Here is a 19,434-nt window from a genome sequence, read left to right on the forward strand (position 1 = left end):
ATCACTATAACACAGATGTTACTCAGAATCTATAACACATCACTATAACATAGACGTTAGTCAGAATCTATAACACATCACCATAACACAGATGTTAGTCAGAATCTATAACACATCACCATAACATAGACGTTAGTCAGAATATATAACACATCACCATAACACAGACGTTAGTCAGAATATATAACACATCACTATAACACAGACTTTAGTCTGAATCTATCACACACCACCATAACACAGACGTTAGTCAGAATATATAACACATCACTATAACACAGATGTTACTCAGAATCTATAACACATCACTATAACATAGACGTTAGTCAGAATATATAACACATCACCATAACACAGACGTTAGTCAGAATCTATAACACATCACCATAACATAGACGTTAGTCAGTATCTATAACACGTCACCATAACACAGACGTTAGTCAGAATCTATAACACGTCACCATAACACAGACGTTAGTCAGAATCTATAACACATCACCATAACACAGACGTTAGTCAGAATCTATAACACATCACCATAACACAGACGTTAGTCAGAATCTATAACACGTCACCATATCACATACGTTAGTCAGTATCTATAATACATCACCATAACACAGACGTTAGTCAGAATCTATAACACATCACCATAACACAGACGTTAGTCAGAATCTATAACACATCACTATAACACAGACGTTAGTCAGAATCTATAACACGTCACCATAACACAGACGTTAGTCAGAATCTATAACACATCACCATAACACAGACGTTAGTCAGTATCTATAACACATCACCATAACACAGACGTTAGTCAGTATCTATAACACATCACCATAACACAGACGTTAGTCAGTATCTATAACACGTCACTATAACACATCACCATAACACATCACCATAACACATCACCATAACACAGACGTTAGTCAGAATCTATAACACATCACCATAACACAGACGTTAGTCAGAATCTATTACACATCACCATAACACAGACGTTAGTCAGAATCTATAAGACGTCGCCATAACACTGATGTAAGTCAGAATCTATAACACATCACCATAACACAGACGTTAGTCAGAATCTATAACACATCACGATAACATAGACGTTAGTCAGTATCTATAACACATCAATATAACACAGACTTTAGTCATAATCTATAACACATCACCATTACACAGACGTTAGTCAGAATCTATAACACATCACCATAACGCAGACGTTAGTCAGAATCTATAACACGTCACCATAACACAGACGTTAGTCAGAATCTCTATAACACATCACCATAACACAGACGTTAGTCAGAATCTATAACACATCAATATAACACAGACGTTAGTCAGTATCTATAACACGTCACCATAACACATCACCATAACACATCACCATAACACATCACCATAACACAGACGTTAGTCAGAATCTATAACACATCACCATAACACAGACGTTAGTCAGAATCTATAACACATCACCATAACACAGACGTTAGTCAGAATCTATAAGACGTCGCCATAACACTGATGTAAGTCAGAATCTATAACACATCACCATAACACAGACGTTAGTCAGAATCTATAACACATCACGATAACATAGACGTTAGTCAGTATCTTTAACACGTCACCATAACACGGACGTTAGTCAGAATTTATAATACGTCACCATAACACTGATGTAAGTCAGAATCTATAACACATCACTATAACACAGACGTTAGTCAGTATCTATAACACATCACCATTACACAGACGTTAGTCAGAATCTATAACACATCACCATAACGCAGACGTTAGTCAGAATCTATAACACGTCACCATAACACAGACGTTAGTCAGAATCTCTATAACACATCACCATAACACAGACGTTAGTCAGAATCTATAACACATCACCATAACACTAATGTAAGTCAGAATCTATAACACATCACCATAACACTAATGTAAGTCAGAATCTATAACACATCACTATAACACAGACGTTAGTCAGTATCTATAACACATCAATATAACACAGACGTTAGTCATAATCTATAACACATCACCATTACACAGACGTTAGTCAGAATTTATAACACATCACTATAACACAGACGTTAGTCAGTATCTATAACACATCAATATAACACAGACGTTAGTCAGAATATATAACACATCACCATTACACAGACGTTAGTCAGAATTTATAACACATCACCATAACACAGACGTTAGTCAGAATCTATCACACGTCACTATAACACAGACGTTAGTCAGAATCTATAACACGTCATCATACCACATACGTTAGTCAGTATCTATAATACATCACCATAACACAGACGTTAGTCAGAATCTATAACACATCACCATAACATAGACGTTAGTCAGAATCTATAACACGTCACCATACCACATACGTTAGTCAGAATCTATAACACATCACTATAACACAGACGTTAGTCAGTATCTATAACAAATCACCATAACACAGACGTTAGTCAGAATCTATAACACGTCACCATACCACATACGTTAGTCAGAATCTATAACATATCACTATAACATAGACGTTAGTCAGAATCTATAACAAATCACCATAACACAGACGTTAGTCAGAATCTATAACATATCACTATAACACAGACGTTAGTCAGAATCTATAACATATCACCATAACACAGACGTCAGTCAGAATATATAACACGTCACCATAACACAGACGTTAGTCAGAATCTATAACACATCACCATAACACAGACGTTAGTCAGTATCTATAACACATCACCATAACACAGACGTTAGTCAGTATCTATAACACATCACCATAACACAGACGTTAGTCAGAATCTATAACACATCACCATAACACAGACGTTAGTCAGAATCTATAACACGTCACCATATCACATACGTTAGTCAGTATCTATAATACATCACCATAACACAGACGTTAGTCAGAATCTATAACACATCACCATAACACAGACGTTAGTCAGAATCTATAACACATCACCATAACACAGACGTTAGTCAGAATCTATAATACATCACTATAACACAGACGTTAGTCAGAATCTATAATACATCACTATAACATAGACGTTAGTCAGAATCTATAACAAATCACTATAACACAGACGTTAGTCAGAATCTATAACACGTCACCATAACACAGACGTTAGTCAGAATCTATAACACATCACCATAACACAGACGTTAGTCAGTATCTATAACACATCACCATAACACAGACGTTAGTCAGTATCTATAACACATCACCATAACACAGACGTTAGTCAGTATCTATAACACGTCACTATAACACATCACCATAACACATCACCATAACACATCACCATAACACAGACGTTAGTCAGAATCTATAACACATCACCATAACACAGACGTTAGTCAGAATCTATTACACATCACCATAACACAGACGTTAGTCAGAATCTATAAGACGTCGCCATAACACTGATGTAAGTCAGAATCTATAACACATCACCATAACACAGACGTTAGTCAGAATCTATAACACATCACGATAACATAGACGTTAGTCAGTATCTATAACACATCAATATAACACAGACTTTAGTCATAATCTATAACACATCACCATTACACAGACGTTAGTCAGAATCTATAACACATCACCATAACGCAGACGTTAGTCAGAATCTATAACACGTCACCATAACACAGACGTTAGTCAGAATCTCTATAACACATCACCATAACACAGACGTTAGTCAGAATCTATAACACATCACCATAACACTAATGTAAGTCAGAATCTATAACACATCACCATAACACTAATGTAAGTCAGAATCTATAACACATCACTATAACACAGACGTTAGTCAGTATCTATAACACATCAATATAACACAGACGTTAGTCATAATCTATAACACATCACCATTACACAGACGTTAGTCAGAATTTATAACACATCACTATAACACAGACGTTAGTCAGTATCTATAACACATCAATATAACACAGACGTTAGTCAGAATATATAACACATCACCATTACACAGACGTTAGTCAGAATTTATAACACATCACCATAACACAGACGTTAGTCAGAATCTATCACACGTCACTATAACACAGACGTTAGTCAGAATCTATAACACGTCATCATACCACATACGTTAGTCAGTATCTATAATACATCACCATAACACAGACGTTAGTCAGAATCTATAACACATCACCATAACATAGACGTTAGTCAGAATCTATAACACGTCACCATACCACATACGTTAGTCAGAATCTATAACACATCACTATAACACAGACGTTAGTCAGAATCTATAACAAATCACCATAACACAGACGTTAGTCAGAATCTATAACACGTCACCATACCACATACGTTAGTCAGAATCTATAACATATCACTATAACATAGACGTTAGTCAGAATCTATAACAAATCACCATAACACAGACGTTAGTCAGAATCTATAACATATCACTATAACACAGACGTTAGTCAGAATCTATAACATATCACCATAACACAGACGTCAGTCAGAATATATAACACGTCACCATAACACAGACGTTAGTCAGAATCTATAACACATCACCATAACACAGACGTTAGTCAGTATCTATAACACATCACCATAACACAGACGTTAGTCAGTATCTATAACACATCACCATAACACAGACGTTAGTCAGAATCTATAACACATCACCATAACACAGACGTTAGTCAGAATCTATAACACGTCACCATATCACATACGTTAGTCAGTATCTATAATACATCACCATAACACAGACGTTAGTCAGAATCTATAACACATCACCATAACACAGACGTTAGTCAGAATCTATAACACATCACCATAACACAGACGTTAGTCAGAATCTATAATACATCACTATAACACAGACGTTAGTCAGAATCTATAATACATCACTATAACATAGACGTTAGTCAGAATGTATAACAAATCACTATAACACAGACGTTAGTCAGAATATATAACACGTCACTATAACACAGATGTTAGTCAGAATCTATAACACGTCACCATAACACAGACGTTAGTCAGAATCTATAACACGTCACCATAACACGGACGTTAGTCAGAATCTATAACACGACCACATAACACAGACGTTAGTCAGAATCTATAACACACCACCATAACACAGACGTTAGTCAGAATCTATAACACGTCACCATAACACAGACGTTAGTCAGAATCTATAACACATCACCATAACACAGACGTTAGTCAGTATCTATAACACATCACCATAACACAGACGTTAGTCAGTATCTATAACACATCACCATAACACAGACGTTAGTCAGTATCTATAACACGTCACCATAACACATCACCATAACACATCACCATAACACAGACGTTAGTCAGAATCTATAACACATCACCATAACACAGACGTTAGTCAGAATCTATAACACATCACCATAACACAGACGTTAGTCAGAATCTATAAGACGTCGCCATAACACTGATGTAAGTCAGAATCTATAACACATCACCATAACACAGACGTTAGTCAGAATCTATAACACATCACGATAACATAGACGTTAGTCAGTATCTTTAACACGTCACCATAACACGGACGTTAGTCAGAATTTATAATACGTCACCATAACACTGATGTAAGTCAGAATCTATAACACATCACTATAACACAGACGTTAGTCAGTATCTATAACACATCAATATAACACAGACGTTAGTCATAATCTATAACACATCACCATTACACAGACGTTAGTCAGAATCTATAACACATCACCATAACACAGACGTTAGTCAGAATCTATAACACGTCACCATAACACAGACGTTAGTCAGAATCTCTATAACACATCACCATAACACAGACGTTAGTCAGAATCTATAACACATCACCATAACACTAATGTAAGTCAGAATCTATAACACATCACCATAACACTAATGTAAGTCAGAATCTATAACACATCACTATAACACAGACGTTAGTCAGTATCTATAACACATCAATATAACACAGACGTTAGTCATAATCTATAACACATCACCATTACACAGACGTTAGTCAGAATTTATAACACATCACTATAACACAGACGTTAGTCAGTATCTATAACACATCAATATAACACAGACGTTAGTCAGAATATATAACACATCACCATTACACAGACGTTAGTCAGAATTTATAACACATCACCATAACACAGACGTTAGTCAGAATCTATCACACGTCACTATAACACAGACGTTAGTCAGAATCTATAACACGTCATCATACCACATACGTTAGTCAGTATCTATAATACATCACCATAACACAGACGTTAGTCAGAATCTATAACACATCACCATAACATAGACGTTAGTCAGAATCTATAACACGTCACCATACCACATACGTTAGTCAGAATCTATAACACATCACTATAACACAGACGTTAGTCAGAATCTATAACAAATCACCATAACACAGACGTTAGTCAGAATCTATAACACGTCACCATACCACATACGTTAGTCAGAATCTATAACATATCACTATAACATAGACGTTAGTCAGAATCTATAACAAATCACCATAACACAGACGTTAGTCAGAATCTATAACATATCACTATAACACAGACGTTAGTCAGAATCTATAACATATCACCATAACACAGACGTCAGTCAGAATATATAACACGTCACCATAACACAGACGTTAGTCAGAATCTATAACACATCACCATAACACAGACGTTAGTCAGTATCTATAACACATCACCATAACACAGACGTTAGTCAGTATCTATAACACATCACCATAACACAGACGTTAGTCAGAATCTATAACACATCACCATAACACAGACGTTAGTCAGAATCTATAACACATCACTATAACACAGACGTTAGTCAGAATCTATAACACATCACAATAACACAGACGTTAGTCAGAATCTATAACATACAATGTATCACCATAACACAGACGTTAGTCAGAATCTATAACACATCACTATAACACAGATGTTAGTCAGAATCTATAACACATCACTATAACACAGACGTTAGTCAGAATCTATAACACATCACTATAACACAGACGTTAGTCAGAATTTATAACACAACACCATAACACAGACGTTAGTCAGAATCTATAACACATCACCATAACACAGACGTTAGTCAGTATCTATAACACATCACCATAACACAGATGTTAGTCAGAATCTATAACACGTCACCATAACACAGACGTTAGTCAGAATCTATAACACATCACCATAACACAGACGTTAGTCAGTATCTATAATACATCACCATAACACAGACATAAGTCAGAATCTATAACACATCACAATAGCACAGACGTTAGTCAGAATATATAACACGTCACCATAGCACAGTCGTTAGTTAGAATATATAGCACATCACCATACACATAGACATAAGTCAGAATCTATAACACATCACCATACACATAGACATAAGTCAGAATCTATAGCACATCACCATAACACAGACGTTAGTCAGAATCTATAACACATCACCATAACACAGACGTTAGTCAGAATCTATAACACGTCACCATAACACAGACGTTAGTCAGAATCTATAACACATCACTATAACACAGACGTTAGTCAGTATCTATAACACATCACCATAACACAGACGTTAGTCAGTATCTATAACACATCACCATAACACAGACGTTAGTCAGAATCTATAACACATCACCATAACACAGACGTTAGTCAGAATCTATAACACATCACCATAACACAGACGTTAGTCAGAATCTATAACACATCACCATAACACAGACGTTAGTCAGTATCTATAACACATCACTATAACACAGACGTTAGTCAGAATATATAACACATCACCATAACACAGACGTTAGTCAGAATCTATAACACGACCACATAACACAGACTTTAGTCATAATCTATAACACATCACCATAACACAGACGTTAGTCAGTATCTATAACACACCACCATAACATAGACGTTAGTCAGAATCTATAACACACCACCATAACATAGACGTTAGTCAGAATATATAACACAACACCATACCACATACGTTAGTCAGAATCTATAACACATCACCATAACACAGACGTTAGTCAGAATCTATAATACATCACTATAACACAGACGTTAGTCAGAATCTATAATACATCACCATAACATAGACGTTAGTCAGAATATATAATACATCACCATAACATAGACGTTAGTCAGAATCTATAACACACCACCATAACACAGACGTTAGTCAGAATCTATAACACGTCACCATACCACATACGTTAGTCAGAATCTATAATACATCACCATACCACATACGTTAGTCAGAATATATAACACATCACCATAAGATAGTTTGGGTTGGTTTGGTTTTATTTGTTTAACGTCCTATCAACAGGTAAGGTCATTTAAGGACGCCCTCCCGTGCGTGCGATGTGTGTTGTGGGAGGCTGCGGTATGTTCGTGTGAAGTCTCCTTGTGATAGGCCGGAATTTTTGCCGATTTATAGTGCTACCTCACTGGACACACTGCCGAAGACACCCAGCAGGACGCCCCACCCAGTCACATTATACTGACAACGGGCGAACCAGTCGCCCCACTCCTAATATGCTGAGCGCTAAGCAGGAGCAGCAACTACCATTTTTAAAGACTCTGGTATGTCTCGGCCTTGGGACAGAAGCCAAAGCCTTCCTCACAGGGGCGAACGCTCAACTAAAGGCCAAAAGTGAGGCATTGTCAAGGGGGACATTAGGAAGAAGACAGGTTGTTTAGAAAGTAGAGAAAAGATGATATCCCATTTTTTTTCTCTTTAGGACCTCAGTGTTTCCAAACAACTAGAGCAACATAGGATATAAGTCAAGAAGAGGCTCAACAGGCCTGCATCGCTCACCTGTCATTGGATACTGTTTTTGAATGTATCTTATATGTATGACTATCAAAGCAGTCAGGGGTGAAATCAAACTTGATAACGATAAATTTTATACTGTGTTATAGAATTATGAAATAATATGAATGTCATAGCATGTGTGTTATTGAATTATGATATAGTATATATTATGTTATAGTATGCGTGTTATAGTATTATGATATAATATGTATGTTATAGTGCGTGTGCTATAGAATTATTGCATAATATGTATGTTATAGTATGTGTGTTATATAATTATGATATAATATGAATGTTATAGTATGTACATGTAGGTTATAGTATGTGCCCTACTGTGCATTCTCTTAGTTCGTAAGTAGCAAAGGGAAGCAGGGAATGGTCGTTTTTATTATTTTTTCCGTGGATAGTATGTTGGATACGGAAGCTTCATTCTTAAAAATGAAAAAAAATATATCTTATTAAGAAGTAAGGAAAGCAAGCATAATAGGTAAAGTACATAAAGGTTTCAAGCCTATACTAAAACACGTAGCAAATGGTTTCAATAAACAAAATGTTAGCATATTTGTCTATGAACAGAACTAAGAGTTTGAGAATTTTGGAAAATCTAAGTAAGCCTGTTCGAATATCTACAGGCTGGACAACACTTAATTCAGAACTTTTTAAAATAGCATTATTCAAGGAACACTATTTTGCTTGAATATCCACGAGACTCAACACACAAGGACGACAAAGCAAATAACTAATATGCTAAATAAGAGACCTGGCCTCCATTCGTTGTTGAAAATATTCGATCCAGTCCACCACACTGTTTCAGATACCAAAGAAACCATAGCAACGAACATTCATAGGGTTCAGAGGTCACATTCACATTGACGAACTTTGAAGTAAAATCCCTGACAGACCTGTAAATAGCAATAACATCAAAACATGGTGCTTCGTTAAAACCATCCTTTTGGAGGGGTCTAACTGCCTGTATCAAGTTCCAGTCTTAAAAAGTCACTTGGTATGTAACAATTCCTGCATGCTATAAACGTACCTGGTTCATGTCCTGAAATTAATGCCATATTTTACCTTTTATCAATAACTCATATCCAATTACCAATATGACATTTGTTCTGCCCTACCGATAACATTTTTGTTATGTTAAAAATTCCTGCATTTCAATTACCTTTTTTTTTTCAATTTCCACCCTTAAAATCATTACACTTACCTTTATTTTTTAATGACTTAATCAACTGGAAAATCATTGTTTTCCATTAAACCCCTATCAAATTAAGTGAAACATTTAAACAATGACGATCTCTTTTCCGTTCCTCAACTTGAAACTTGAAACAGTTAATACTTATTATCCGTTAATAATATAAGATGATATTTGTATAAGAATATATAATATAATACTTTGATATGTAAGTATAGAATATTAGTGTGTGAGCTATATTATGACAGAAGCGTTAACAGCTGATATTGAAGAGAAAGTAACAAGAAATTCCAGAGATATCTTGGCGCCCACCATTAAATTATCTTATCAAAGACTTATCTTGTCTCTTTTTTTTCTCTTTTTTCCCCTCTCTCAATCATTTGATAACATATGAACCTACATATGTAGTCTAAGAAAAATCAAAGAAGACCTTTCTGAGATATATCATTTATAATTTAATCTGTAAAAATCTAAAATGTCTGCCTTTGCTTCCCATTTGGACTCAAAAATTGATTGGCACAACTAAGGTCCAAATGGAACTTATATATGCAGAATTGTCTCGGACGGACGACTGACATAGGGCAATTCGAATGGTCCATTAACTGATAACGGTGAGCTAATAAAATGTCTCCTACTTTGTCCAGACGTTTTTGTCAAAGAACTCCTGCACGGTCATGCTATCCCACTCTTCAGCATGCGGTGCCATCCAAGGTGCATCGGCCGGAATCTAAATCGTGATAACACAATGTGATAATGATGACACAAGCATAAAGTCTTTTAATCTCAGATACTGAGCATAAAGATTTTTCCCGTCAAGAATGAACACAACTGACCGACACATAAATAAAATGTATAGAAGATACCAAACTTATATTGTTTTATTGAGGATTATATTTTTAGAACATCTCAAACTATTTTTACATCATAACAAGGTACTTTCAATAAGCGAAACAAGTAAAACTGCACAAAGAAGAAAAGTAAATTCGACATAAAACATTGTTATGTCTAAAAGGAATACCATTGCTTAGCACATAAGTTTATTGGATTCATGCTTACCTCTTCCCCCATTGTATCCATCTTCCTAAATATATTGTTCATATCTAAGGTGGCCAGAAAGCTGCCCATTGGAGGAAACGCGTCCTGGAATCTGTATGATTTTCCCTGTGAATTATATAAAAAAAAATACCATGAAGCGTGATACTGAGTTTGGCAGTGCTAACAATCTATAATAATCGTGAACAGACTTTGGTATATCACAACTAGTATTGGATCTAAGGTGACGTTTCATCAGTTCTCCGACGTTCATTAATATAACGTTGTGTTCCATTCAGCCCGAAATGTCAAAACTGCATCATTAATTTGTCCGTTTAAACTTGTGGTAGAGGCCTTCTGATCATACACTCTTACGGAATTTACTTCCATGGCGATTAAAGTTTTTAATCTCATTTGCTTTTATCTTGACACAGAAATATGAAAATAAATAGCTTACAAATAATAATAGTTTTCAGGGTATATTAATGGTGCATATGTGTTAAATACATATATGTATGATATATAATGCTCATACATGTACGTTCAACGTGAGAAGTTTAAAAACAACCCTTTGAACCGTATTGTTTGTAAACGTTTGTTACCCAGAATACTTACATGCTTATAGTACACCAAATCTTCAACCTCATTGGTTAAGTACGTTTCAACCCCGAACTCATCAGCCAATCGCAATATTCGGTTCTGCGTAGGTCCTACATACGCCCCTCCAAAATCCACATAATTCACTGTGTCATTCTGAATCCCAAATAAAATAATGTAATCAGATTAAAAAAATAATAATAACGACATTCTGACACAATATGACTTTTATAACATCCTATATTGCCAAGACAAGTCTGTCCAAGCTATGTCATCAAACAACTTAAAATGATTGAAAGGTTTCTAACTTCTTATTGCCACTGGACATTTAGATAAATAACAAGCATAGTTGCTAATTGCTAAGGCAATACATGTCCGCTATCGGCCACCGCTAAAAATAAGAACAGTGACCTTGACCTTGACACAAGAACTCTGACTTTGTTCAAAATATTATAGTCATTTATCATTTTGTGAAGTTTCATTAATGTCCCTCAAGGAATGAAGCCGCTGGAGCGCAGACAGACAATGATGTTTCGTACATACACACAAGACGGACGGAGAAAACCCCCAGGTTCACAGGGTGGGGACTTAAAACTCACCAACAGTAACAAGAAAAGTTGTTTTTGATAGTACTATTGTAATGAGAAAGTATGTGTCAAATCAGAACAAAGAACGAACTTATATTACTATTCTATAAAACATCATTTCTAGCAATTCTAGGGAGAAAACTGGTGTTTGTATTATGAAATTACATACTTGCGTAGAATAACACGGTTTTAAAGAAAGGAATTTGCATATCACTCACATGTTCCGTGAACGTCCTTCCTCCTACTCTGTCTCTAGCTTCCAATACAACGACACTTAATCCTGTCTCATCAAGCAGTTTGGCTGCGGACAAACCTACAGGCAAGAGAAGACATAAACATCTGGCCAATACATGTGTGCTCTTTCACTTGTGTTATCATCTATCTTTCTACTATTTCATTGTCTGAAGAATTTCATAAACTTTATTTCTTTCTTGGGTTTATTGTGAGCATTCTGGGCCATTCTTAGGCCAGGTCTCCTTGTAGTAGTTGGTGACTACCTTATTGAACACCATATCGGAGGCCAATCGCATGACATCCATACCAATTAGGAAAAGTGTCTTGCCCAAGGACACAACAACAGCAGCGTCCACCGGCCCGTTTCTCAGCTTCTCGAGAATCACAAAGCGAAACGGATAAGGAGCGTCGAACCACGCACCTTTGATCTTAACCCGAGGTTAAGTGACCGGCGCTCTCACTTACTGAGCTATCGCGGCCCCTTTTAAATCGTTTCTTGTGATGAAAATTCCGGATATTTGATAGCAGCATAGCTAAGGAAATACTGTCATATAGCATAATTATGTACATTTTGAGTTAGTTACTACCGTCGATCACAGATTTCTAATATGTTTAGACAATATTGGTCATCTCAGATCCAACACTAAGTTAGCTAAGATTTCAAACCCCTTTCAGATCCTTGGTGTGTGGCCAACAGCTCTATATATTTGAATATTTGTTTTTTCTTGAGAAGCTAAGAAACGGGCCGGTCTGTGCTGTCGTGCCCTTGGGTAAAGCACTTTACTGTTATTGCACAGGATGGCATGCGACGAACCTCTAGTTTGTTATTAAGTGAATTAGCCACCAGCTACTACATGGAAATCCCGCCTCAAAATGACCTTTGATGTCCTTGGGACAATTAACACAAAAAACAAACAGACTGATCCGATAGATATATGTTGCTCAGACACGAATTTATCTTTCCGGTCGAGACAGCATTGATATAGTCCCTCCAAGACCGCATGCGACATGTCAAACCTAGCAGAAGGCAACACACTGTAGCACGCATGACTGGTGAACAGAATCACGCGGAGACGCGCCGGTGATTGAACGTAATTATATAACATAACGGCTACCACACAGTCAAACATGTTGTTGGAATCGTAGCAAAGCCTAAAGAAAAAGAACAAAACAATCAGCAAGCTTAAACCAACAGAACGAGCATTAAAGTCGACGAATGGAACAAAAGATGAACGAATTGGGAGATGCCGAGCAATGCATCCTCAAAAGTTTGTTAGAACCTATAAAGTAAATATCACGTTTTGTGGCGTTAACTCATTTCCCACAAACGTGTCTGCCGTGGTGAATATTTTAACAATTACAAAATAATGTAGGATGCATCAGTCAAAGGCCTGCCATATGACCCCATTCCCATCAACGTTGACCTTAAACGGGCTGCCGTGGCCATCGGGAACGTAATGTTAAAAAGTACCATTAGCCGAAGGCTCATACTAAGCTACCACGGTATTAAACGATACGACTGTTAACCTAGTTCTGGTATTATCAACAAAGATGAAAAGAAACTCGTCACTAAGGTTGGGATGTAAATAGAGAAATGTCGAACAATAAAATAGGTTAAAATCCGTCAGTCATGATAGCAGTGCTGCAATTCAATTGTCTCCATAGAAATCAACACGTTATCTGGCTAGAATGTGTACGCTTCATCGCTAACGTATCTATTCTAAAGAACACCCACGGACAGGCATTTTTCGGCATAACCATATAATATTCTTTTGGCCCCGGATATGATGCGACATGTGGAGTTACTGGTCAAGATGAAGTATATGATTGGTCAATGTAGCGATAAATGCAAAATGCAGATATGCACTTAAAAACGAAACAAAATTAAGATTGAATGCAAGCTGAATAAGTGGTGTATCTATTCAAATGACACGTTAATAAAATTATATTCCTGATTCAAATGCAGTCTTATCACCAAAAATGATTCAAACTGATATGATTTTGTTATCCGTGCTGTTCGTTAATTTATTTCACCAGCAGTAAACTATGCCGTTTATCTTTTTAAAAGATATTTCTTGTTTCATATAAAACAACAGTCTTATTATTATTATTTTTTTATAGTACAGCTTTGTCGATGGCGTCGTTGTGTTAGGAACAGTGAGACATTCCGGGGAAGCTGTACTGTTCATATGTAGATGTATGATAAAAGTATAAAATGGAAAAAAAAACACGTAAAAGAAAGTACTTAAAAGTAAAATATGAAAACGCCTAGTTTAACCTTTATATAATGAATTTAAGTATATTAATCGCCTTTTTACCTTGGCTATTAAAGGCTGAGCATTTTTGTAAAAGAATGGGTCGTTTTTAGTGTATTTATTGTACACAAGAATCTCCAATTCTAGCTGTAGTTTGTCTCCTTTTCCAGTCGCTATTAACCAGCCGCCGTATTAATTCTCTATATTGTCAGGTATCGATGGGAAGGGACCAAATTTCTCCACTAGAGAAAAAAAAGGAAGGTTCATTAAGCCAGCGCTAGGGGAAAAATCAATTTACTGAAAGCAAAATATCACAAGTCTGACCTCGTCAGGACAGACGAAGTGTTTTATATGTTGTCAACAATTTCGTCACTGTATATGTGGATTTAGATTTTGTGAGGTGGAAGGAACCGCGTTGACAATTATTGACATATAGAAGGGAGCAAATTCGCTTTGTATGGGAACTCGACCTAAATAGCAGGCTATGGAAAGCATCAAATGCTAAATTAGACAGCATTCCATAGCTTCGATAGAAACATCATGATAGCATTAATACACTCTTCTGTCATCCCGTGTTACATATCAAAACTCCGGAAGGAAAATAAATTGCGTCGTGTAAATTGCGATGGAGCCCCCCAAAATGTCTAAAAATGTGCTATATAAACTAGGGAAGGTCCAAATACATATAGACTGTGAGAAATTAATCAATTAGTCAGTTATGAATAATATATTATCTTGAAATGACCACAAAATGCATATTCTGAACAAGTACCACTATATTAAAGAATTAAGGTATGGTATGAAGATTTTCGAGAAGTTTAGCCACCATAGATACAGTAAATGATATAATTCCCCATGGAAAAGAATTTAAAAAAAACCGGATGAAACATTAATTATATTATAAGTATAGAGAACACGGAGGGAACATGCTTGTTTAAGGATTTGATATCTTGTCACAGTTGAACTTTCATGAGGACGCTGTCCACAGATGACTGGTCAGACTAGATACCCGGACTCTCTAATCATCTACAAGGGGCCGCCATAATAGCTCAGTCGTTAAGAGTGCTAGGCCAAATAACCTCATGTTGAAGATATCAGGTGCGTGGTTAAACGTTCCCTACCTGACATCTACTATGTCACCGATCCAACCATTTTGACATATGATATCTACTATGTCACCGATCTAACCATCTGGACATCTGATATCCACTATACCACCGATCCAACCATTTGGACATCAGATATCCACTATGCCACCTATCCAACCATTTGGACATCTGATATCCACTATGCCACCTATCCAACGATTTTGACATATGATATTCACTATGCCACCTATCCAACGATTTAGACATCTGATATCCACTATACCACCGATCCAACCATTTTGACATCTGATATCCACTATACCACCGATCCAACCATTTTGACATCTGATATCCACTACACAACCTATCCAACCATCTGGATATCTGATATCCGTCACGCCATCTATCCAACCATTTTGACATCTGATATCCACTACACCACCTATCCAACCATTTTGACATCTGATATCCACTATGCCACCGATCCAACCATCTGGATATCTGATATCCGTTACGCCATCTATCCAACCATCTGGACATATGATATTCACTATACCACCTATCCAACCATTTGGACATCAGATATTCACTATGCCACCTATCCAACGATTTAGACATCTGATATCCACTATGCCACCTATCCAACCATTTAGACATCTGATATCCACTACACCACCTATCCAACCATTTGGACATCAGATATCCACTATGCCACCGATCCAACCATCTGGACATCTGATATCCACTATGCCACCTATCCAACGATTTAGACATCTGATATCCACTACACCAACTATCCAACCATCTGGACATCAGATATCCACTATGCCACCGATCCAACCATCTGGATATCTGATATCCGTTACGCCATCTATCCAACCATTTGGACATCTGATATCCACTACACCTATCCAACCATTTGGACATCTGATATCAGCTGTACCTGTCCAATCATTTGGACAGCTAATATTCACTTCACCACTTATCCAGTCACTTTGACATGACATCCACCCCACAACCTGTCCAATCATCTGGACACATTGTGAGAATATTATAAAGTTCAAGTGGATAGTTTGTGTACTGTGCGACGTGTCCTATTTTGTTTTTTGCTGCGGAAGCACTGTCTTATCACGGAGATAGCTGTGAATCACATAAGTACATATTTATGTACGCGTTTAAGGACACCGGGTCTAAAGTTGGATCCCCGAGTCACGGGATCCATGTAATATGTATGTACCAGTACGGTTACATGTGTAAATATCAGTATATAAATATCGCCGTAATGTAGTATGTGTACATAGACATTTAATTCGTCTTTACAATAATTTAACAAAGTTTATTAGAAATTGATTATTTAAGTAAATTACATGTAATTGATCGCGTTTTATTTCAGTTATCAACATATCTAAAAAAATGTTCATTTCCGGTGAAATCGATTGTAAAGTGTCTGAAAATGTAGTCCGCACTAGACAAACGACACAATGAAATGCAACCCCTTTCTCCCGGGCCCATAAAGAAGGGGCGTAACTCCAATAAAAAGAAAGAGTAAACATACTATGAGTCAGGGAAGATTTTACTTTTGAATATGTAAGCTTACAATGCTTTTAAACTTGTGTCCTTGAATGTGTTAGCTCTCGGTGATAATATATAATGGTCGGTGACAACAGATGACTCAAAATGCAAGTTTCAGCACAATCGTTATGCAGCATGAAGATGTTTATTCAAATACATGTGACATGCATGCACATGGATTATGTAATCCAAATGTCAAGTATTTAATTTAGCAATGGTGGGAAATATTTGAATGGAAACATGTATTTCAGAAATGTCAAGTGTATGGGGGCCCTCAAATGGGGAGCAAAATGATCATGGAGTCCTACAATCTGGACAAACTTCACTTTTAAAATGTTAAATATGCAAATTAGTTATAGACGAACTAGTCGCACGATGGTTATTTACATAATGACGATTTTATATAGCTTGGCTTTAAAATGAGTCGTACTAATATATGCATGTATATGTGTATAAAGATATCACATCATATAAAGAACTACAAAGCACTGCAAATATAAGTAGACCGAAGCGTAAGAGTACAGCTTCCGCGCCGAATTTCACGAAATTCGGATGAAAATAAAATATCTCTGCTATTGAGAGGCAGACAGACAAACAGGGATACAGACAATTCTATTATCTCTCACCATGCCTTCTTCGTTGTCGTTAGGACGCAACATATATTCACTAATAATTTAATACTTCAGCATTTTATTAGATTCCATTATAAATAGAAACCATATACAACTTGGCATCTTCCTTAATGCTGGGCATGATAACAGATGTATGCTGCAAACAACAACATCCCGTATTACGACAGACAATATGGTAATATAATGTAAATATATCTATCTATTGTACACAGCTAGAGATCACATACATATGGTAGATTGTTAAATTATATATAGCACTTAAATAGATTTGTCAACATCAGGTGATGCATCAGAGATGTATATTATAAAGCTATCTGTGTATTCCTTACCGCTGAGCCCTGCTCCAATTACGACTACGTCCACTTCGCTGGCTGTCATCGTTATCACTGTACATATGAGTGACAGGAAAGCACACGAGAGAATTATCGTAACGACATCGGTACTCCTCTACATTTTCCCTTGTGAATTATAGGGCGTTGTTGAAATTGATCGATATTGGTCAGCAGGCTGATATCGATCAATCGTCACGTGTTTCGTTCTGATGGAATATTCAGTAGCAATGGTTATGCACGGAATTTACATTAGACATGTACCAAAAGATCCATTAAATAAGATCGATGTCTTCGAATAAACATTTTATCGTGATAATGTGATGCATACAAAATACATGTTAGTAGGGATCAATGGTTGAGAAGAATGTGCACAAAGTCACGTCTAACACCTGGGTTCGCACGAGGATTAGAATGTGTATAGTTTAGTAAACTATCATCTCAGACGTGAGGTCGCTCAAGAGACCGTGATAGTTTGTCAGCAATGAAATTTAAGCAGGGATATATTTATCAAGGAGCAAAGCAATCTTGTTTGATTATTGTTGACTATGTGAAGTAAGTAGTAAGTTCAGATAACTTTTTTTCTGATTCTGGTATCTAATTACAAAACTACCTGTCATTTCTAAAGGGGCAGTGTCGGATCATTCTGTTAAAAGAGGGCTGGAGCATCGTTACTCATATTAAATTTTCTCTCTCAAAAACAAAAAAAAATGTTCCCCATCTTTGTATTAAGGGGTTCTAAATATTGGTTTTCATCTGATGTAACAGATATCTTTGTACAAGTTAGTGCAAAAAAGTAAAGATGAACTTTATGTCGTCATTTATATTTTAAATAAATGACATTGTTTCACTTTCAATCTCGGTGTCTGTTATATTTTAACCTTTATACAAACAGAGCACATCCTTATATATTTACTACATAGCACGCGCTGCTATCACATCGACTCAACTACCGAT

General features: G+C 36.3%; 1 protein-coding gene across 2 annotated transcripts in view; it reads right to left on the minus strand.

Moving 5' to 3' along the window:
• The window catches only part of LOC117342094 (amine oxidase [flavin-containing]-like), a 31,241-nt gene extending 12,651 nt beyond the window's left edge, over nucleotides 1-18,590 (minus strand). Inside the window, exons 1-6 of one of the 2 annotated variants that reach the window (XM_033904086.1) lie at nucleotides 18,478-18,590; nucleotides 12,586-12,680; nucleotides 11,799-11,936; nucleotides 11,208-11,312; nucleotides 10,787-10,878; nucleotides 9,714-9,855 (exon numbers count right to left, since the gene is read on the minus strand). In XM_033904086.1, coding sequence (XP_033759977.1) covers nucleotides 9,714-9,855; nucleotides 10,787-10,878; nucleotides 11,208-11,312; nucleotides 11,799-11,936; nucleotides 12,586-12,680; nucleotides 18,478-18,526 — 621 coding nt within the window. In that variant the 5' untranslated portion in view covers nucleotides 18,527-18,590. The remainder of the gene's footprint in view (nucleotides 1-9,713; nucleotides 9,856-10,786; nucleotides 10,879-11,207; nucleotides 11,313-11,798; nucleotides 11,937-12,585; nucleotides 12,681-18,477) is intronic. The other variant, XM_033904087.1, reaches the window with a different exon arrangement.
• Between the last annotated feature and the right edge of the window lie 844 nt (nucleotides 18,591-19,434).

The sequence above is a fragment of the Pecten maximus genome, chromosome 14, assembly GCF_902652985.1.
Source record: "Pecten maximus chromosome 14, xPecMax1.1, whole genome shotgun sequence".
NCBI classification, from domain to species: Eukaryota; Metazoa; Mollusca; class Bivalvia; order Pectinida; family Pectinidae; genus Pecten; species Pecten maximus.